The 24,238-nt window shown below is 37.7% G+C and overlaps 1 protein-coding gene across 1 annotated transcript in view; it reads right to left on the reverse strand.

Moving 5' to 3' along the window:
- Positions 1 to 24,238, reverse strand: part of PIK3R3 (phosphoinositide-3-kinase, regulatory subunit 3 (gamma)) — a 59,011-nt gene that overhangs the window by 20,057 nt on the left and 14,716 nt on the right. Inside the window, exons 2-5 of the mRNA XM_004678951.2 lie at positions 15,328 to 15,436; positions 12,814 to 12,912; positions 1,557 to 1,737; positions 1,012 to 1,137 (exon numbers count right to left, since the gene is read on the reverse strand). Of these exons, the coding sequence (XP_004679008.2) occupies positions 1,012 to 1,137; positions 1,557 to 1,737; positions 12,814 to 12,912; positions 15,328 to 15,436 (515 nt within the window). The remainder of the gene's footprint in view (positions 1 to 1,011; positions 1,138 to 1,556; positions 1,738 to 12,813; positions 12,913 to 15,327; positions 15,437 to 24,238) is intronic.

A 24,238-nucleotide genomic window follows, 5' to 3' on the forward strand; every position in this document is an offset into this window, starting at 1 on the left:
GTGGATGGTTTTGATTAGTTCCTCTGTGGAGCTTTTAGGGTTTTCCATATAAATTAACTACATATATATTTTTTTAATAACTTTTTGTGTGTGTGTAGAGGAACTGGGGCGTAGGCCAGAAGAGGGGGGCAGGATTCACCAGAAACAGAGTGGGGAGTAGAGCAGGTGGATTTACTGAAACATGCTAAGGGGAGCAGTATTCAAATACTTTAACCTCCCTTAAATGCATTCCTTCGTACAAATTTCCAACAACTTCCATGTAAACACTCAGGGCAAGTTACAAATCCAAGTGTAATTTTATTTATTTATTTATGTATTTTGGGCCCTCCCTGGTGGGTGCAGTGGGTTAAAGCACAGCATTGAACAGCTAAAGCCACCTCAGCATGAGTTCAATCCTGGCCCTGGAGGTGACCCACATGGCGCGACAGACCTCTCCTGATCCACCTGCTGCTCCCCTCAGCACTGTACTTGTCAGTTGGCCTGTTCTGCTCCCCACTCTGTCTCTGGTGAATCCTCTCACTGCCCCTGCACCTCTGGCCTGTATCCAAGTGCTATATGCATAAATAAATAAATCTTTTTTAAAAATGGGGAATGTTCTTTTTGTCCCCCTACTTCCCTCCAGTTTTTTAGAATATGGTTGCAACAGTTGATATTGGAGTAAGTCAACTTTCATGGACACAGCATCAAGCCAAAAGAACCCTAGACCCTAGTTACTGGAGGTTCCAGACACCTCTGTACTAACTATATGTGAAAGAAAAAAAATAAATTTCTATCTTAAGTCTTTATATTTTTATCACTTGCAGTCAAACCTGTCCTAGCTAATACTAACAGATATAAAGCACATCCTCAACCAGTAAGTGATTTATGAATGAGAAAGGAATTTATGTGACCCAAGTCTCAAAAAGGCTGCTTAAGATATTAAGATAGCCTAAGATCGATAAGCAAATTATAGAAAATCCAGTGTAACTGTAAAATTGCATACTTAATGGCCTACAACAAAAAAATACTAACCTGGGATGTTCTGGTGTATTCTTCATATAGCCTGTCATACTCTTTGCTCTTTTCTTGATACTGAGAGTGGTACTCTTGCAGTTTTTTGCCTACTGCATCAATGTTATCTTCTTTTACCAACTGATCCTATAATGATAAACAGAAACAATAAAGAAAATTAACAGTTCTGACACATGAAGTTTTCCACATCTATTTATTTTTTAATTGTTTTTCTATGGTAGCTTTAGGCCACTGTATTAAGCATGCAAAAATACTAAATCTTTTTGCTAACACTAAGATCAGTCTTTAGATACATCAAATTAGTTACTTTATAAATTAAGAAGTAAAGTATAAATGGGAAATATAAACAAATATTTTCATATAATGTTAATAAACACATGCAGTGAGTTGTTATGGAATAGTAAGCCCAAAGTCCAAAAACATGTTAAACCTTAATTTTAAAAGAAATAATTTTTTTAAAACGGGTAAGCCTGGTAAATTAGAATCAAATGTTGTTGTTAAACAATGATTTGCTGAAGAACTACCAAGAACTTCTATAATCATACCTGTTGGTATCTGGATACAGGGTACATCAATTTCACATCAAGTTTGGGATTGTACTGAGCAAGTGATTCATGATGATAGTGGTTAATGAGCTCGACCACAGAATTAAATGTCAGAGGATCAGAAAAGCCATATTTTCCATCTCGATGATAGATCTTTATTAACTTATTATTGCCTCCTTTCCTGTGAACAACAAGACAACAACTGTAGATTCCCCCCCAAACTCAACTATTTATTTCTTTCATATTGAGATCTGAAAGCTTATATTAATAAGCAAGTTTTACCAAGCTTATGAGGCTAGAAGAGGAGAGAAGGCATATTTAATTGTGCATGTAAATGTATAAAGTTTAAAACTATTTCTTTTGTCTATAAAATAAATATTATGGGGAGAATCTCCCTAGAAGTGCAGGGGGTTAAGTCTCAGCACTATGAAGCTATTAACAGCCACTGTAGCACCCAGTTCATTCCCCAGCCAGGATGCTGACCCACATACCACATCCTGCTGCTCCCGCTGCTCCCCTCATTAGTATATTTCAATTTGCCTGTTCTGCTCCCTACTCTGTCTCTGGTGAATCCTCTCACCTCCCATGCCTCTGGCCTGTACCCCAGTTCTTGTATGCATAAATAAATAATTTTTTAATGTAAACTATCTTTGTTTTCTGAATAAATTTTCTAATTTGAATTTTTTTAAAGATTTATTTATTTACGCATACAGAAGTAGGGTACAGGCCAGAGGTGCAAGGGTGGTGAGAGGATTCACCAGAGGCAGGGTGGAGAGCAGAACAGGCCAACTGACTAAGTACACTGCTGAGGGGAGCAGCGGATGGGTCAGGAGAGGTCTGCCACACCATGTGGTCACCTCCGGGGTGGGTGGGGATTTAACTCATGTGGAAGTGGCTTTAGCTTCTTCTTAATGCTGTGCTTTAACCCGCTGAGCCACCAGGGAGGGCCCTCTAATTTGAATTTTATCATTTTTTCCCAGGAAATATAAAGGCAACCTCTTTAGGAACATATTGTAGGTAATTCATTGTATGTGTGTTTGAAAGGAAGCAGAATCCATCTCTATACAAGGACAAAGACACTCAAAGTTTTACTGTTAATATACAAGTACAATTTATTTCTTTGAATGATTTATAACTGAGTAATCTAGCATCTTACAATATTTATCTTTTATTTTTACTTGTAATTCTTGGAAGTGGCTTTATTTAGGCCATCACAATGTGTGAGTCAACTGTTTTACAAAGTACAGCCATTTATATTAGATAGATATAATCTTACACTTGAATAGTTTAGATCATTTTTGATTATTAAGTCATATATAGAGGGTGCTTAAAAAATAATTTATAACCAAAGCTTACAATGGCAACATTTTACAAGTCCATTAAAGTATAACCTAAAACAAACAGAATTTTGTTATCGTAACAAAATATTTCATCATTCCCACTCAACTCTTCTTACAATAGCATGAAGACTTTGTGGGGATAAAATATGCCTACCTCTTTATACCATGTTGTCACTCATGACAGACAAGGTGTGGAAGGTCAAACATGATAGGTTTGAATCTATGGATGGATTTAATTGATGCATAGAAGATCAGTATTTAGATGGATGAAGAACTATTCCCATAAAATGTACTTAAGCAGAGTCCTAATAAGTGAGGGAGTTGGCATAACAGATCTGGGGGAAGGTTTCTCAAGCATAGAAAACAGCAAATGCAGAGTGTGGTAGAAGCACAAGAAACAGCAAGGAGGTGAGTGGTGCTGGGGCTGAAAGAGCAAAAGGGGGAGTAGTAGGAAGCAAACTAAGAAATATAAAAGGAGCTTAGATCATATAACATTCTGTAGACCACTGTTAAGGACTGGTTTTTACTGCATAAGATGGGGGAACGAGGGTTTTGAGGGGTGATACTTATCTTGTGGTTTAGAAAGCTCACGATAGCTGCTGGACTGAGAAAAAGACCAAAGGGGTAGGGTAGGAGAAAGATCAACTAGAAGATTAATTAAATAATGTAGGCAAGAGGTGATGGAATCTTGGAAAAGAGGAATAGCAATGGAGATAGTGAGAGATCCTGGGATTCTGTGTATGTTTTGGATGACAGGATGTGCTGATGGCTTGCACATGGGTATGAGTAAAAAAGGCAAGATATAGATGGCTTGAAGATTTTTGTTTTTTTAAAGATTTATTTATTTATGCTTACAGAACTGGGATTTAGGGTATGGTGGGTGAGAGGATTCACCAGAGACAGAGTGGGGAGCAGAACAGGCAGATGTACTGAAATACACTGCTGAGGGGAGCAGCGGGCGAGTCAGGAGAGGTCTGCCACGCCATGTGGGTAAGCTCCCTGGCGGGGGATTGAACTCGTGTTGCAGTGGCTTCAGAGAGCTTCATAATGCAGTGTTTTAACCTGCTGAGCCACCAGGGAGAGCCCTGACTTGAAGGCTTTTATCTTAAGCAATTAAAAAACAGAATTCTCACTTATTAAAGTGAAGAAGGGTCTATAAAAATAACAAATTTAAAGGGGAAAAATCATTTTGGTTTTAGGCATCTTGAGATGCCTAGTAAATATCCAAGAGAAGATGATGATCCACCAACCTATTTGAAGAATCTAAAGTTTAGAAGAAAGGTCTGGGCAAGAAATATAAAATCAGATGTTGTCAGTCTATATATGTTATTTAAAGATAAGAATAGCTGAATAAGAGATCCAAGGTCTAAGTCCTGGGACATACCAATGTTTAGTGGTCAGGGAATAAGGATGAGCTAAGGAAACCAGGAAAGAGCAGTTAATTAAGTGAAAGAACTAACAGCATGGTATCCTAAAAACTATTTACACAAGCATTTCAACAGAAATGGAAGTAATTAATGGGTTCATGATCTTGGGACTTGGCAAAAATGAGATCACTAAGAGACCTTGACTGAATTGTTTCAATAGAATGGTGAGGATGGCAGACTAACTGGAATGGATTGACTAAATAAATGACTGTAGATAACTACCTAGAGAAATAATGATGTAAATGGGAGCACAGAAATAGGGAAGTAACTGGAAAAAGTGGACATAACTGGCCTGGATCTTAGTAATGCAATAAAAATTGTTAATTTAAAAAAAGGACAGTCCCTGGCCTGGAAGCTTACCCAAATATGGTGTAGCAGATGTCTCCCCAATTCCCCTTAGCAGTGTATTTCTATAGATCTGCCTTTTCTGCTCCCCATTATTTCTGGTGCATCTTCTCACACACAGACACCCAATCCCCACCCCCTGCCCCACACCTCAGGACTACAACCCAGTTCTTCTATACAAAAATAAAGAAAGAAAAGAAAAGAAAGAACAGATAATGCCTAGGATGATATACCTGAGTAGAAGGGTGGGTTGGTATCCAGCATAAAAGGAGAAAGGTAGAACCTGGACAAGGACATGAAATACATTCTGACTGTATGCATACATTTAGGAAGCAAATTTTTTAGTTAAAAGGGGGAAGAGAGTAGTTGATGTGAGAGAAAGAAAAAAATGTGAACTTGTCATCCAAGAAAGCAGGAGCACATGACTTGTGGGAATGCAGTTCAGCTGGGCAGTACTAAAAGGCCCACTCACGAATAACAGTCAGAAATTTAAAGCAACAGGTCCTCAGTGGGTTAAGTCTCAGCACTATGGAGCTGTCTGCATAGTCACTGCAGCATGAGTTTGAGCCCCAGCCAGGGAGGTGACCCAGATGGCACTCAGATCTCTCCTGTCCCACCCGCTGCTCCCCTCAGCAGCTTATTTCAATAAATCTGCCTGTTTTGCTCCCCAGTGTGTATCTGGGGATACCTTTTACTAGCACCACCCCGACCCCCCACCTGTGGCCTGTACTCCAGTTCTTGTGTGCATAAACAAATCTTTAAAAAAAAAAAAGAAATTTAAAGTAAGACCAATGTGTTTATATTTTTCTCCACATTTAATAGCCCAAGTATAGGCAATAGATAGAAAGTTCAGTTTAACAAGTGTTGGCTACAGTAGGTGACTACACAAGAGAAAAGAACAAGTTTTTTGATGATATATTCTCAAGGGTAATTTAATAATGAATCAAGGACTCTAAAACAGAGAAAAAGGAAAATGAAGACATGATGGAACTGAAGAACAGTTAATTTTTAATTCTCTCTCTCTTACTATAATCATTTCACACAGAAAAAAAAACCATGCTATTCCTTTTTATATCCTAGCACCTGGCCCAAAGCCTGGCATACAACATAAAAGATTTGTTAACTATCTAGATTTTCTTTAATTAATGCTAGTTACTGATTTTTTTTAATTGTTATTGAATTGGCTGCCTTCTACATCTACCTCTCTGATTTTATAACCATTCCTTTCATTTGAGGGTTGCCAATGACTTAGCATATCAATCCCTGCTCCTCTCTCTACCCCAGGCTCAAATTTTTTTGTAGTGACTGAAATTACTCTTTCTCTTCTCCTCCCAGCCACTTTCCTTCTTCATATTTCATCTTCCCATATATCTGTGACATTACTCTCTTCTCTCAACCTCTTGAACTGCCCTTCTTCTGTCCTCTTGCTGCTAAATATATGTATTCCCTAAAATAAATTTCCTTCAGTCTTACCTTTCCCCTTCCTCTGCCTTACATACTTTTTCTTAAAATCCCATTTATTCTATGTAGGTGACACCTGAATTTTTTTTCAGAACCTAAACTTTCTCTTAAGCTTTAAACCCACATTTCTAGCTATAGCCTATTGCATATGTTTACATGCAATTTCCAGAGTACCTAAAAATCAATTATCTTCCTCTCTTTCCCAATAAAGCTGCCCCTAATTTTCCTATTTCTATAAATTCTCAGCCCTGCAGGCCAAACCAGAGTAACCCCTAGAGTTCCCTCACCTGTTAACAATTCTTTTATCAAATCTCTTTTGATTGTACTTCTATCTCAACTCTTTTCCTAGACTCATTATCCTAGTTAATTATATACTTGATCTTCATAATGTCATTCCCTGTTTAACAACCTTTATCAATTTTTTTTGCACTGAAAATAAAATTCCTTACCATGACTCATTAAGCTCTCTGCAGCTGGCTCCTTCCACTTTCATCTCTTATCACTCTGTGGTTCATACTATAAGCCAGCCGCAGTGATCTTTGTATTCACTGAATCCACCAATCTTTCCAAAATTGGGTGTCCTTGCATCTTCTGTTCCTGCTCCCTGGAACACCTTTCTGGTTAGCTCTTTTTAATCTTTCCGTTTTCAAACATCACATCCTCAAGGAGACCTTCCTCAACTATCTTACAGTCTCTTCACATTCCCTATCACAAAACCTTATGTATTCCCTAGACAGTAGTACTTCATAACACTGATCTCATTTCTTTTTTAGATGTTTATTTTGTCTCCCTGCCCTCACTCATAATATATTCATCATTTCCTTTTCCTAGAACAGTTCTCAAAACATTGTGGAGATTCAAAAAATATTAAGTGATAAGTAAACCCTTTTCTGGGTCATTTAACTCTCCATTTATATAGTAAAGCCTTTTAATGCTTTACTAGTGTCTATCCATATTTATTCTTTGTGTGGAAGTAATCTAATCATATAACTTCCCTGTTGGAAAAAAGGTAATGGTTTCCCATAGCAACCTATACTATTAAATACAAACTTCAAACTTCAGAATTCAAGGTCTGTTTCAACATGACCACCTTTCAACCTTCTATCCCCTATCTTTTTCTTTTTTACAGATTTTATCCTCTAACCAAATGAGACTACATCTCACAGAACAACATTTCTATAGTTTTTGACTTCCATATCTTTATTCCCCTTGCTACCAAATCCTGCAACCTCCTCTCCCACTTTTTATACATCCAAACCTATCCCTTTCTCTAAGAAAAATTGTAAATGCAATTTCTTCCATGACAGACAGCTTTCTATAGCATCTCTACTAGCTATCCATTTCCCTCCTTTGAGCCCCCAAAGCAGTGTTTGAATTTCTTGTGTTACCTTAGTTTCAGTGAAAGCACTTTTTGCCCTCACTAGACTATGTATTTCTCAAGACAAAAGTTTTAACTCATAGTTAGGCTTTCTGCAGTCACTAGTACTGAGCTATGTGAATATATTAAACTGATTTAAGACTTTTCTGCATAACAAAATCTATCAAGGTGCAGCTTGACTGGCATTTCCTCTGAGAAACTTTCTCATTATTGGTCTCCTATTTATTCCTTCCTTCTTTTGAATGTTGAATATCTATTCCATGTCAGACCTTATACTAGATACATGAAAACTTTAAAACATTCTTATCAATGCCCAGGAAATTGTACATAACAAAAAGTAGTACATACATACAATAGAATATTATTCAGCTTTAAAAAGAAATTCAGGCCCTCCCTGGTGGTGCAACACATTAAAGCGCAGCGCTATGAAGCTACTGCAGCCACTGCAGCACAAGTTCGATCCCCAGCCAGGGAAATGACCCACACGGCACAGCAGACCTCTTCTGTCTTGCCTTCTACTCCCCTCAGCAGTGTGTTTCAGTAGATCTATCTGTTCTGCTCCCCAATCTGTCTCTAGTGAATCCTCTTGCCTCCCTGCACCTCTGGCCTACACTCCAGTTCTTGTATGCATAAATAAATAAATCTTAAAAAAAAAAGAAAATCTGACATATGCTGTAGTATTGATAAACCCCGAAAACAAATATTCCACGTGAAATCAACCAGACACAAAAAGATAAATATTGTATGATTCTATTTATATGAAGCACCCAGAATAGTCAGATAGTCTTTCACAGAGACAGAAAGCAGACCAGGGATTGGAAGGAGGGGGAAAAAGAAGGACTCTAATATAATACTTAGCACTCTTCATTAGGTATTTTATATCCACCTCTGTGTGTGTGTGTGTGTGTGTGTGTGTGTATCAACTATCCATCATTACATGTTAGAATTATGAACTTCTTTATTTTTAAATATTTATTTGTGCATACAGAACTGGAGGACAGGCCAGAGGAGCAGGGGTGGTGAGAGGATTCACCAGAGACAGAGTGGGGAGAACAGGCAGACTGACAAAGTACACTGCTGAGGGGAGCAGCAGGTGAGACAGGAGAGGTCTGCCATGCCAGGTGGGTCACCTCCCTGGCTGGGGATTGAACTTGTGCTGAAGCGGTTGTGGCCAGCTTCCTAGTGCTGCATTTTAACACATTAAGCCACCAGGGAGGACCCTTGAATTATGAACTCATAAGGGTAAAAGTCTCATTCTTCATGTCCCTTGTACTAGCACAATGTCCAAGTCAAAGATAATCCTCTGGGCTGTACAGCTGCCCAGTAATACTATGGGTTACATCAAAAGGAAGATGCTAGTTCCCTATGCCTGAAAGATCTAATGGAAGATGACTAAAACATGCTATGCAGGAAATTCTCACATCTAGAGAAATCCAGCTGAACTAAGGAATATTAAAGGTCCCTTCCAGCTACAGATCACTGTGATCCTACAGTAGAAGTCTGTGAGTAGAACCCCTACTGTCCTTTGTTCCTGAAGAACCAGGCAACTTCAAGTAAATGAACTAAGAATTTGGAAGATTACATAACATGTTTTAATAAAGTAGCCTTGAGGTTTAAGCATTCGCTTCCATTTTAAAAGGAGCTCTAGATAGGGTAGAATGCTATCAAACAGTATCACATCCTGCAGAGAAACCTTTGTGAAAAGATGAAATAATGTGGTAAACTTCATTGTTGTCTTATTTTTAAAAATTGCAGGTGCCTCCCCAACCTTCCGTTACAACCAACCTCATTAGTCAGCAGTCATCAACACTGAGACAAGATCCTTCAATAGTAAAAAGACTACAGCTTACTGAAGGCTCAGGTAATGATTAACATTTTTTATCAATATACACACCTTAAGATATATACATAAACATATATACATATACATACATATATATATGAGTATATATATATATAGCCTTAGCCACAATGCTCCTGCATATCTAATAGACAGCCATATAGTTTAATTATAAACTTTATATGCATTGGGAAACCAAACAACCTGTGTGCTTCATTTTATTTCAATATTCACTTAATTGCAGTAGTCTGGAACCAAATCAGCAATATGTCCAAAGTGTGCATATAATCTAGACACAGCGATATAGCAATGGTTTTTAAAAATCTCTAATTTCAGAGAATTTATTCTAATGGTTTAAGATAGACAAGCTGGTAGAGGAGAAAATACTAAACAGTGAGTTTCCATGTAGAGAAGTAAATTGAGGCAACACATCCTTGAATGGCTACTGGGGGTTGAGTGGTTAAAGAAGACTGAAGAGGTAAGCACAATGCAGAGGTCTAAATGACAAAAAAGGAACCAATTATGCAAAGCTCAGAGAGAATAAACAGCTATTGTGAACAGCTGATGGAACAGCTATTACAATGGCTGTAAGGCAGGAATAAACTTCACTTGCCAGAAAGAATTGAGGAATTAAATATAGTGAGGAAAGAGAGTGGAAAGAGATGAGGGGATAAATAGACTAAGATCTACATCTTGAGGTCAAGTAGAACAAGTGAAATAAAATAGAAATTATTTACCTTGTGGTGCAGTAGGGAAAATCTAAGAGTTCTAAATAAAGGAGCAAGCAGACTCAAATCTAAAATGATCTAGGTGCTATGCAGAAAATGCTCAAGAAGGGTAGGGAAAATTAGAAGTTAGAAGACCTAAGAGGTCTGGTAGGAGGTAACAGCAAAAGAGCAAGCAAAACAGGGGAGGGAACAGCACTATGGACTATGGTAATGGCTCAAGGTGATGTGGTGGTATAGAGACTACAAATACTGTTTAAAAAAAAAATCCAACAATGTAAGAAAACAAAGTTTAATCTATTTAATAAAAGAGCAAACAAAAGGGTAGTGAATTAGATTTGTATGGTAAAGATGAGAGAAGAGACTTCAAATATAGAACTGGAATACAGTAGGTAGGTCTTATTTAGAGATGGATGGGATTTGTGGGTGAGAGAAATAGAGGAAAAGGATTTATGGCTTTAGTAACTGTAGAGATGGTGATTCCATTTCCAAAAAAGGGTAAAGATTAGAGTATTAAACAGTTTGGGTAGAGTAGCTGGATTAAGAATCAAGAATTCCTCTTTGGCCTTATTGAAGTTAGTATGTCCCCTAGTTATCCAAGTGACAAAGTCAAGCAGGCAATTGGCTGTATGCATCTGGAGTTCTAGAGGTCAGAGCTGAAGATGAGATTTACAAATCATTATCACTTAGATTCTAAAGTAATAGGATAGGACAAACTCACCTTGGAAGAATTAATATAGAAAAAATGAGACCCAAAAATTAACATGCAGCTATTGAACAAAAAAATGTCCTAGAGTTAAGAAGAGCATGATTTTATATAAGGCAAAAAAAAAAGTTGTTTCGGGTCCCTCCCCGGTGGCACAAGTTAAAGCACAGCACTATGAAGCTTCAGCACAGAGTTTGATTTCTGGCCAGGAAGCTGACCCACATGGCGCAGCAGACCTCTCCTGTCTCACCTGCTGCTCTCCTCAGCAGTTAATCTACTTGTTCTGCTCCCCACTCTATCTCTGGTGAATCCTCTCACCGCCCCTTGCACCTCTGGCCTGTACCCCAGTTCTGTATGCATAAATTTAAAAAAAAAAAAAGCTGCTTCTAGAAAAGAATGTCTATGACCAATGATGTCAATAGGTCAAGTAAGGAAAGAGCGAAGTGGTCACAGGTTTGACAGTCTCTATTGAGTGGCAGAGAGGGAAGGCTAGATGACTAGAAATAGGCAAAAAACTGTATTGAACAATCAATGTAGAATATATAAGTCTGAAGATATTAATTTTAATATTTTTAAAAGATTTACTCTATTTATTTATGCATACAAGAGCCGGGGTGTAGGCCAAAGGTGGGAGGGTGAGAGGATTCACAGAGACAGTGGGGAACAGAACAGGCAAATCCACTGAAATACACCGCTGAGGGGAGTAGTGGCCAAGACAGCAGAGGTCCTGCTGCACCAGAAGAGGTCTGCTTGCTGTTCTCTTGCTGGGGAGTGCATTTATGCTGCAGTGCCTGCCAACAGCTACAAAAGGCTGAAACTTAACCCCTTGTGCCAGGAAGGCCCTTAATTTTTAATATCTTTAACAGAGTTTCTAGCATAAAATGTGGGATTATATTTACTAGAGATATTGGGCTGGAAAGGCAGCAAAAAGCCAGATAAATTTGGATTGGAAGATATACTCTGCAACTTATTCTATGTCTTTAGGCAAGTTTCTTAATCAGGTTAAACTTCAGTTGCTTTCATTTAGAAAATGGAAATAATAAAAGCTGCACCTCATCAGTTTACTGTGAGAAAGAAATAAGATACTATACAAGTGAGTTGTCATTGTTCATTATTACTATTTTCTTAGATAATCCCATTTTAAAATCACAAGATTTGAAATTAAATGTGGACATCTTTTTTTCTTAAAGATTTATTTATTTATAAATACAAGAACTGGACTACAGACCAGAGGTGTAGGGCAGGGTTTAGAGGACTCACCAAACACAGAGTGGGGAGCAGAACATGCAGATGTACTGAAATACACTGCTGAGGGGAGCAGCAGAGACAGGAGAGATCTGTTGCTTCATGTGGGCCAGCTCCCTGGCCAGGGATGGAATTAGTGCTGCAGTGATTGCTAATAGTTTCATAGTGCTGCACTTTAATCCCTGTGCCACCAGGGAAACCCCAAATGTGGAAATCTAAAACAGCTTTCTTAATCTTTCTAAATATACGCCTCATCTCTGTAAATGTAAAAAGTAATCTACCATTATAAGATTCTAAATTGCCCATATCAACAGCATAAACAGACCTCTTCTACACTCATCAACCTAAATTACGTTGACTTTTACTTTCTGAAGTTTGCATTGAAAAAAACATATATTAGATGGATATACAGTATATAGTTATAGATACATATGGATATAACACATATAATGTAGAGTTATTATGGATTCCCACTTATCAATAACCATAGGTTATGATAATCTCTACTTCATTCATAAGGTCAAAAGTATATAATTTTTGACTTCCTAACACACTTGAGAATTTTAGCCTTTTCATTTTATTGCTACATAAAAATAAAAATTATTGTTAATTTTATATGACATTTAAATATTTAATGCACAAAAAATAGTTAACCAAACAACTAAAAAGTACGTATCTAAATTAAATGATCTGAAAAAGTGTCTTTAAAGATTTAAATAAAGCACAGAAATATATTTGTATACTGAGAAATTATGCTAATAGAACACGAGCAATGCTGAAAAATACTCACCGTAGTGTCAAAGTATAATCTCCTTGCATTTTTGTTGAGGCATCTCTGACCAGGAAGGTACCATCTGGCATGTCCCGTAACTTGTCATTTACCTCCTCCCTAAAGAACAGAATCATAGAAAAAAATAAAATGAAGAAGTGTCTGTTGTTTTTTTCACATATTGTGAATAAGGCTTCTTGGGAGGAGAGTAAGATCTAAGGTTACAGAATCATGGGGGCTTGTGGAAGTCATTTAGTTTCTACTCCAGATATGTTTTTTTCTGCTTTGATTTTTCAATACAATGCATTCTAAGGAAAAAATATTTGCTGTTTTTTTAATAAGATTTATTTATTTGTATATACAAAAGTGGGGTAAAGGCCAGAGGTGGGGGTGGTGGTGAGAAGATTCATCAGAGACAGAGTAGGGAATAGAATGCTGCTCTGGGAACAGCAGGAGAACAGGAGAGGTCTGCTGCACCATGTAGGTCAGCTCCCTGGCTGGGGATTGAACTGGTGCTGCAGTGGCTGCAGACAGCTTCACAGTGCTGAGACTTAACCCTCTATGACACCAGGGGGACCCCAAGAACTATCTGTATTATAAACTTCTAGATTCCAACTGTCTATAGGAGATAGTGTTCTTATTAAACTTTTAGGGCATCCTTAGGCAAATGTGAGTTTATAGTTTCAGGAAAAAACAGTAATTGTTTAGAAAGAAGGTTAAATTTAAGCAATGATGGCAAGTAAGCTTGAATAGAGAGATAGAGATTTACTGAGTTTACAGCCTTTCAATATGTTTCCTAATTTGAATATATATTGATAACAAATTCCTTCTGCAGAGCTGACTTATGTCTTTAAGTAAAAACATCGCAACTCAAAGGAGATGTCAGAACATTAAAAGATGTTGGAATTAAAGATGATGTTAAACTATAAATTATATGGTATTTAAATATAATACATTATTTATGGCATTATTCTCTAATGCTAAAATATATTTTTCTGATCAATTTTAATATAATATATATTTTCTTCTTTAAAAAAATCAAACACAGAATTACCACATAACTTAACAGTGCTACTTCTGGGTATGTACCTAAAAGAAGTGAAAGCAGGGACTCAAACAAATGTTTTTACACCAGTGTTCATAACAGCATTATTTACAATAGCCAAATGCTGGAAATAGTCAGTGTTCATTAAAGTCCAATGTCCAGATGAATGAGTAAATTAAAATGTGATCGGTGTGTGTGCACACGTGCGTGAAGTCTTATTTAGCCTTAAAAAGGAAAGGTATTTTGATACATGCTATATAACATGTATGAATCCTGAAGACATTATGCCAAGTAAAAGGACAAACATTGTATGGTTTCACTTGTATGAGGTACTAAGAGTTGTCAATGCATAGAAATTTAAAATATAACAGAGGTTGCCAGAAACTGGGAGAATATGAGGAAAGTGGAATTAGTGGATTAATGAATATTTAATGGGTACAGTTTCACTTTGGGAAGATGAGACATTTTCAGAAATGGCTAGCAGTATTACCTATGTAACAAGGGAAATGTGCTTTCTGCAACTGTACTATATATATATACATTTAAAGATGGTTAAAATGGTAACAAAAAGGAAATGCCAATTTGGTAATGGAGAAGAATAGACAAGAATAAAGGAAGAACAAACATATTGAATAAATCATCAATCTGGAACCTGAGCTGACAGAAATGGATAGTCATATAGGAACAAGAAAGCACAATATTAAAATTAAATGTGTGCATGTATCTCCTTCCCTAGAATCAATTTTTTTCCAAAACCGCATTTTACCCAAAAGGCAATCTAGCATAGAGTCCAGTTTCTTAAAATGATGTATGTGGGCCCTCCCTGGTGGCGCAGCGGGTTAAAGCACAGCACTGAGAATCTAAAACCGCTTCCGCATGAGTTCGATTCCCGCCTGCCCTGGAGGTGACCACATGGCGTGGCAGACCTCTCCTGACCCGCCCGCTGCTCCTCTCAGCAGTGTACTTCGTCGGTCTGCCTGTTCTGTTCCCCACTCTGTCTCTGGTGAAGCCTCTCGCCGCCCCTGAGCTTCTGGCCTGTACCCCAGTTCTGTATGTACAAATAAATAAATCTTAAAAAAAAAAAAAAAAATGATGTATGTGAAGGGTGCATCAAAATTGCTAAGGGATATTGTTTAACTGATTCCTAAGGTCTACTCCAATTGATTATTGTGCATGCAAAAATGGTGGAACCATTATCTTAGAGGAGGGTAAGGAAAATTAAGTATCCATAAGGGTTTTTAATCCTAAAATACATGCAACTATACTAAATACGTACATTTCACTTATTCAGAAATGTATACTCAATGTAGTATTAAAAATTATAACCACTCCCATTAATGTGAAGAAAAGCATCGAGAAATTTGGGGGATGTTCTCATATATTTTTATAATGGTAATCCTTAAATGACTAGTGGGGAATTAAAATATTTTAACTACAAATCTTCAAAATATTTTAAAATATACATTCAATTATAGTAGCATTCTAGTTACCTTGAAATATCCCCCCAGTACCATTCTGCATCCTGAAGAGAAACAGAACTGTCCTTTATTCCATTAGTAATGGCTGGAGTCATTGGCTTAGGTGGCTTTGGTGGAAGAGCTAGAAAAGAAATTAATATTATTTTATAGATATAAGTTATTATTTGTTTTCTAATTTCTTCAGTAAGGAACAGTTCATTAACCTATGTACATATATTAAGATTCAAATAACTGTAAGTCAAGTTATTATTTTATGATAAATGTTAAACATTAGACAAAGGAATTATTTAGAACTCTATCAACAATTGCTGAAAAGTAAAAATTTCAAGTATTTTAAGCTTTTTTCTTTCATACAAAATGTGATTTTTAATTTTGAAAGGTTTCTAAAAAAAACTTCATTGTATCTCAAAAGACAATGTGAAGGCCATTCACAAACATTTTCATCCCAAAACATTAAGAGGCCAGTATAGGTATGATAGCCCAGAGTTGGTATCAGAACCCAAAGAAGTAATGGAGGACTATGACCATCCAGGAGGCAACAGCTTGAGCTTTTTATGGGAACAGCCTGGCACGTGGTGTTGAAGCTAAATAATAAGGGCATATCACAGAGTATTAGATTCCAAGCCCATAAGGACACAGTCCTGAATGTGAGCAACCCAATGCAATGGGCAAAACCAATAAGGGTGAAAAGTGTTTCAACTTGGGCAGAGGATGGAAGGTGACGGGGAAATGCAGTAAGAGACAGAGTACATAGACATGGGTCAGACAAGTAGTTACTATTAAAAATAATGGAAGAAAAAATAAATAAAGATAAGACAGGCCAGGTTTCTCATAGTTTAAAATGGAAGTTACAAACATGGAAAAGTTTCTTTTTACTGATGCTATTCCCTGCCATCAGCCTCTAGACTGTCATCTCTTTGAGACCAAAGTTGTAGAATGGTGACTCAGGAGTGATATTTGAGGTTGATAGGGAGATTCCCAAGCAATCTATGACCATCAAGACCATACTGGAAGATCTGGGAATGTATGATGATAGAGCTGATGACCCATATGTTAATGCAATATTATTTACAAAGTTCATTGAATAGGGCACCTACCACAAGGATGACCCTCCTCCTGAGGATGAGTACAAAGAAAAGTAAATAGATGACCTCGTTTGGGGCCAAATTCTGAAAGTTGATCAAGGAACACTTTTTAAACTACTTCTGGCTGCAAAATACTTAGACATCAAGGATTTGCTTGATATTTTATACAAGGTTATTGCCAATATGATCAATGGGAAAACTGAGGAAATTTCTAAGACCTTCATTATCAAAGTTATTTCACTGAGTAAGATGAAGCCCTGGTACACAAAGAGAATCAATAGGGTAAATAGAAGTGAAATGATGGCTCTCCTGCAGCAGGTTTAACATGCACTAAGAAGCTAAAGCCACTTCAACATGATTTCCATCCCTGCCCCGGAGGAGATCCACATGGCTGGCAGACCTCTCCTGACCTGCCCACTGCTCCCCTCAGCAGTGTACTTCCTCAGTCATCCTGTTCTGCCCCCCCCCCATTCTGTCTCTGGTGAATACTTTCATCCCCCAGCACCTCTGGCCTGTACTCCAGTTCTGTATAAAATAAATAAATCTTTAAAAAATATCTATGGGTAAATATACAAAAAAGAATGAATCATCTGTACTGGACTGAACTGCAGCTATTGACGCAAGCTAATAGATTTCAGCTAAGTATACAGGTGCAAATGTTTGTGCATATAAGAAATACAACTACTGCCTACCTCTGTTCCCTGAAAGGTCCTGGCATCAGCAGAACCATAACATGCACACCTATCACCAAGGTCTTGGTTCTACTGTGATTATCTATTAAAAGGAATGATGGCTTTTGGAGAAATTAATCTGGAACTGATGTTGTACTAAATAATAAGTGCTCCAAGAATGAGGGGCTCTGACAAAAGAATAAAGAAGCTAGTTTAAAGGGACTCTCACTACCAAGTCTGGAACAGAGCATTAATGTAATAATAGTATGAGAATATAAGTCACTAAACAAAATAGCAATCTGTGTTTGTGCAGATAAAAATAACTTAATGAAAAACTGAAAGATTAATGAGAGGACTTACATCTCAAAGGGCTTCCCACAAAGTGTTTATTAATCACAAAAGCAAAAAAACTAATATACGCCTAGCAAAAAAACACCTTAATCAATTAATCAAGGTTAATACCACTAATAAGTGTGAAATCAGGGCCCCAATAGGATGCATGAAGAAGGGCATAAAAGTGCTTCTGATATTCATAACAAATTCTCCCAAATAGAATCTAATCACTACGGTATACCAGACAAAGTGAGACTGAGAGACAACCTACAAAAAACTTGTGTGGGGCAGTGGGTTAAAGCTCAGCACTGTGAAGCTGGTCGCCTGTTGTGAGTTCCATCCGCCCAGGAGTTGATCCACAAGGCGAGGCAGAACTCTCCTGACCAGCCTGCTGCTCCCCTCAGCAGTGTACTTTGTTGATCTGCCTGTTCTGCTTCCCACTCTGACTATACTGAATCTTCTCACCGCCCCTGCACCTCTGGCCTGTACCTCAGTTCTATATAAATAAATAAATCTTAAAAAAAAAAAAAACTTGTATGACCTTCAAAAATGATAAATGAAAGAATGAGGACCTCTTGCAGACTGAAGACTAAAGAATCATGCATGACAAAGTGAAATGTGTGATTCTGGACTGGGTTACTTTGTTATATAGGACATTACTTAGAAAATGAGCAAAACTTGAATGGGATCTGAGGATAAGATAGTAAAACTGCATCAATGTTAATTTTCTGATTTTGATGATTGTATTGTGGCTATATATGAGAATGTTCTTGTTTGTGTGTCATTAGCCATCAGGGAAATGAAAATCAAAACCACAATGAAATACCATTTTACCTATTAGGTTGACTATACTCAGAAAATAACAAGTGTTGGTTAGGATGTGAAGAAACTGAACTCATACACTGCTAGCTGTATTATGAAATGTAGTGAAGTGCTTTGAAAACATTCTGACAGTTCTTCAAAAGGTTAAACAGAGAGTCATCATACAATTCAATCCTAGCTATCTACTCATGAATGAAACATATATCCACATAAAAATTATAAATCAATGCTATTAGTAATATCATTTATAATAGCCAAAAATGGGGAAAAAAACAAATGTTCATGAAAAGATGAATCAATAAAATGTGGGATGTATCCATCTAATGAAATATTATTCAGCAGTAAAATTAAATATTCTATAACATGGATGAACCAAGAAAACACTAGGCTAAGTGAAAAAAAAAAAAACACAAAAGATTACATATTACATGATTCCATTGTTCAGAAGAGCAAATCTATAGTTAACAGAGGTTTAGAGAGAAAAAGGGAATGGCAATTAATGTGTGCAAGGTTTATTTTTGGAATAATGAAATGTTCCAAAGTTGCTTGTAGTGACAGTTGTACAACTCTATGAAAATTCTAAAACTATTGAATCATATATTTTATTTTTTTAAAGATTTATCTATTTACGCATACAGAACTGGTGTACAGGCCAGAGGTGTTGGGGAAGAGAGAAGTGAGCAGATTCACCAGAGACAAGAGTGGGGAGCAGAACGTGCAGATGTACTGAATACACTGCTGAGAGGAGCAGCCGTGGGTCAGGAGAGGTCTGCTGGGCCATGGCGTCACCTTCCTGGCCAAGGATCAAAACTTGTGCTGCAGTGGCTGCAATAGCTTCATAGTGCTATGAGCTTTTTAACCTGTTGTGCCACCAGGGAGGGCCCGAATCATGTATTTTAATGGGTAGATTGCCTGATAAGTGAATTATACCCTAATAAAACTACTATTTATAATAAAATATATCATACTTCTGAAACTTTAGGTAAGGGGAGAGTTATTTATAATTCATACTCTTTTTCTAAATGGTTATTTATTTATACCTATCTTGTTTGAAAAGGATTTGATGTGGCTTATTAAAGTAGCACAGTTGGAACTCTAATTTTGCAAATTTTTAAATTCTTCTACTGGGCTCTCCCTGGTGGCATACTGGGTTAAAGCACAGCACTATGAAGCCAATACAGCATGAGTTCAACCCCCAATCAGGGTGATGACCCATATGGCGTGGCAGACCTTTTCTGACCTGCCCACTGCTCCGTTCAGCAGTGGATTTCAGTGGATCTACCTGTTCTTCTCTCCACTCTGTCTCTGGTGAATCCTCTCACCTCCTGTATCTCTGGCCTGTACCCAGTTCTTGTATAAATAAATAAACCTTTTAAAGGGTGCTACTTAGCCACACACAAGGATTACCAGTTTAAACTTGTTCTACACACAAAGCACTGTGCTATAACTATAAAAGATACAAAGGGGGGGGGATCTCCCTGTGGGCACAAGAGGTTAAAGCACAGCACTATGAAGCTATCTGCAGCCAAAGCAGCACAGGTTTGATCCCAGACAGAGAGATGACCCACATGGCATAGCAGACTTCTCTTGTTTTGCATGCTACCCTTCAGCAGTGCGTTTCAGTAGTTTTGCTCCCACTCTGTCGCTGGAGAATTCTTTCACTTCTCCCCTCCCCCGCACCTCTGACCTGTACCCCAGTTCTTGTGTCCATAAATAAATCTTTAAAAAAAAAAAGATTTTAAAGAAAACATACAAAGATATTTCCACCACTCAAAAGAACAAATCTACAGGGAATGACTCATTGGAACAACTAGCCATAATATTCAAGAAAATGAAGTAAATATTACAATAAAGATTAAAAAAAAGCAAGGTGAAATGGAAACTCAGCCATAGGAACAAGTGATCCTCTCCTGGGGAAATTTCAAGTCAAACATGAAGCATCTCAGTGTAGTCCTCACAGATCAACCTCCTTTGATCAGAAGGTGAGTGACACTCTAATCACCAACAGTCTTGCTATTGTCTCTACCCCCTTCTCTGGAGGAGCCCAATACTGAACTGGGTTGACCAGGCTACATGCAGAAGCTGCTATTTATGGATAATGATAGTTCACTGATCATGCTACCACCAAAAAACATATAATGACTATTTTGTGTCTATTATAGAGGGTTGTACACAACCTCCTTCTATTTTGCTTTTCTTATCTGCAAAAATAAAAAAATAAAGTGATTACAGATAAGTTTCTACATAAAGATGCTAAAGAATACAATATGAAATTAATATGAAAGACATGAAAATACATTTCATTAGAAATGGCAACCAAACAGCCAACATATATTAAGACGATAAATCTTGTTATGAATAAAGAAAATAGGGTCCTCCCTGGTGGCGCAAGGGTTTGTTAAAGCACAGCACTAGGAAGCTACCTCAGGCACTGCAGCTCAATTTGGATCCCTCATAAGGGAGCTGACTCACATGGTGTGGTAAACCTCTCTTGACCTACCCACTGTTCCCTTTAGCAAGCAGTGTATTTCAGTACATCTGCCTGTTCTGCTCCCCACTCTGTCTCTGATGAGTCCTCTCAAACCCCATACCTCTGGCCTGTACTCCAGTTCCTGTATGCATAAATAAGTAAATCTTTAAAAAAAAAAAAAAAAGAATAGGGCTCTCTCTGGTGACACAATAGGTTAAAGTACCACATTATGAATCTCTCCAAAGCCACTGCAGCATGAGTTCGACCCCCAGCCAGGGAGCTGACCCACATGGTGTGGCAGACATCTTCTGACCCTCCCACGACTACCCTCAGCAGTGTACTTTGTCAATCTGCCTGTTCTGTGTCTGGTGAATCCTTTCACCCACCACACCTCTGGCCTGCACCCCAGTTCTATAAGCATAAATAAATCTTTAAAAAAAAAAGAAAGTATAAGGAAAATGTACCAAAATTTCAACCACAGTAAAATACCAGTACATCTTTATCTTTTTAAAAAAGTTATTTATTTATGCATACAGAACTGGGGTACAGGCCAGAGATGCAGGGGTAGTGAGAAGATTCACCAGAGATAGAGTGGGGAGCAGAACAGGCAGATCAATGAAGTACAATGCTGAGGGGAGCAGCGGATGGGTCAGGAGAGGTCTGCTGCGCCATGTGGGTCACCTCCCCAGCCCAGGATTAAACTAACGATGAAGGGTTGTGACCAGCTTTGCAGTACTGCGCTTTAACCTGCTGCACCAGCAGGGAGGGCCATACCAGTACATCTCATCTGAGAGTCACAAAATTCAGACAATATAGGGTTTTCACATACTGTTCCAGAGATTACCCTACTGAACAGCATTTATAGCAGCATTTTTCATAAAAGTCAAACTAGAAGTCACCCAAATATATAAATAGTAAAAATAAACTGTGTTAGGGCCCTCCCTGGTGGCACAATAGGTTAAAGCACTATGAAGTTATCCTCAGCCACTGCAGCATGAGTTCAATTCATGGCGTGGCAGACCTCTCCTAACCCACCAGCTGCTCCCCTCAGGAGTGTATTTCAGTGCATCTGCCTGTTCTACTCCCTGCTCTGTCTGGTGAATCCTTTTACCTACCACACCTCTGGCCTGTACCCCAGTTCTTATATGCATGAATAAATAAATCTTTAGGAAAATAAACTTAACTGATATATAATGAAATACCATTAACAAAATAACTACAGCTATGTGAAAACAGTATAGGTGACTCAACATAACACTGAACTAAAACTATATGAGAATACATACAATTGCATTATTTATCAAATTAAGAAACAGGCAAAACTAAAGCAAAAACGAGAATACCATAAAAGACCAAGTGAGAGCTTCCATATGACCCAGCAATCCCACTCCTAGGTATCTACCCAAAAGACACAAAAACACTGATTCAAAAAGATACCTGCACCCCCATGTTTATTGCTGCCTTATTTACAACTGGAAAGACATGGAAACAGCCCAAATGCCCAAAAGTCAATGACTAGATTAAAAAGATGCAGTACTGGCCCTCCATGGTGGCGCAGCGGGTTAAAGCACAGCACTGAGAATCTAAAACCGCTTCCACATGAGTTCGATTCCTGCCTGCCCTGGAGGTGACCACATGGCGTGGCAGACCTCTCCTGACCCGCCCGCTGCTCCCCTCAGCGGTGTACTTCGTCGATCTGCCTGTTCTGTTCCCCGCTCTGTCTCTGGTGAAGCCTCTCGCCGCCCCTGAGCTTCTGGCCTGTACCCCAGTTCTGTATGTACAAATAAATAAATCTTTAAAAAAAAAAATTAAAAAAAAAAAAGATGCAGTACATATACACAATGGAATATTACTCAGCAACCAAAAAAAATAACCACATCTTTTGCAGCAATATAAAGAAGATCATGCTTAGTGAAATAAGCCAGAAAGAAAAGGAAAAATACCAGATGGTTTCACTCATAGCAGTAGTATAACAGACCAGGTGAGAAAATAATAATAATAATGAACAGCTATATACCAGAGACATTTTATGGGGGTGGAGTAGGAAATGGGATCAAAAACAGGGGGGGTGGGAAATGCACTGGACTATGGTGATAGCACCCAGGTGATCTGGTGATGGGAAGCCCACGGGGATTACAACTGAGATGAAAAAAATGCACAAAATGATGTAAAAAAAAAAAAACTATTATTTAAAAAAAAAAAGCAAGTACCAGAAAAAGCCAATTCTCTGGTAAGAAAGGCAATACTATTGGAAAGGACACATTTTTGGCTTCTGAGAAGCTGGCTATCCTCACCATCTTTATCTAAGAGGTAGTTACAGGGTTGTTCTCATTACATGAAGTCAGCAAGATGTCATTTATGTTTTATATACTTACTTGTATGCATTTTATTTCACAATAAAACATTAAATCAGCATATCGGTAAGGTCTTCTCTGACTATCCAAAATTAAATAGTAATTCTTTCTCTGCCCTCCATCCCCCTTAGCAAGTAATTTTTTTTTCTCTAGCATTTATCTTCACCTAAACTGTTACTTTACTTCTTAATTTGTTTATTACCAGGCCCTCCCTGGTGGCACAATGGGTTAAAGCACAGCATTCTGAAGATACTGCAGCCACTGCAGCAGGAGTTTGATCCCAGGCCAGAGGGAGACCTACATGGCGTGGCAGACCTCTCCTGACCACCCCTTGCTCCCCTCAGCGGTGTATTTTAGCCTATTTTGCTCCCCACTCTGTTTCTGGTGAATCCTCTCACCTGTACCCCAGTTCAGTATGCATAAATAAATAAATCTTTTTTAAAAATTTGTTTATTACCATATGTCCTCCTACATAAAGCAAGGACATTGTTTTATTCATGCCCTTATCTCCAGTAATTAAAAGAACACCAACAACAAAATACACCTTTACACCTTTCTCCATGTTCATATGATCCTAAATAAAGATATGAAATGTGTAGTTTTTATTTTACTTTATAAAAATGGGATGGTATTATACTCATTTATTTATAAGTTGTCTTAATATATACCTATCAGATATTCCTCTAAGTCAAGATATACAGATTTAATTTAGTCTAAGTTGTAAAATATTCTACAGTATAAATCCATTACAACTTATATATCCATACTCATTACTGATGAACACTCAAGCTGTTTCCAGTTTTTGTCATTAAATGTAATAATACAAAAATATTGCATACATGTACTTTTACATGCTGATACTTTTATTTCTTCAGAACATATTTCCAGAAGCAGAATTTCAGTAAATATTGTCAAACTTTCCAAAATGGCTGTAGCAGTTCACATTTTCACCAATACTGAATCTAAGTCATGAATCTTAATTTCCTTATAATTCATGCCCACTTGCTTTCAAAAAGGATGCAACAGCTTAAACATCTGGAATTTTTTTTTTTATTTTACAAAAGTTTATTTTTACATCATTTTGTACATTTTTTTTTTCCATCTCAACTATAATCCCTGCAGGTTTCCCATCACCAAGTCACCCATGTGCCATCACCATAATCCCGTGCATTTCCCTCCCCACCCCCC

The sequence above is a fragment of the Condylura cristata genome, unplaced genomic scaffold (assembly GCF_000260355.1).
Source record: "Condylura cristata isolate star-nosed mole 26May11 unplaced genomic scaffold, ConCri1.0 scaffold00008, whole genome shotgun sequence".
Lineage (NCBI taxonomy): Eukaryota > Metazoa > Chordata > Mammalia > Eulipotyphla > Talpidae > Condylura > Condylura cristata.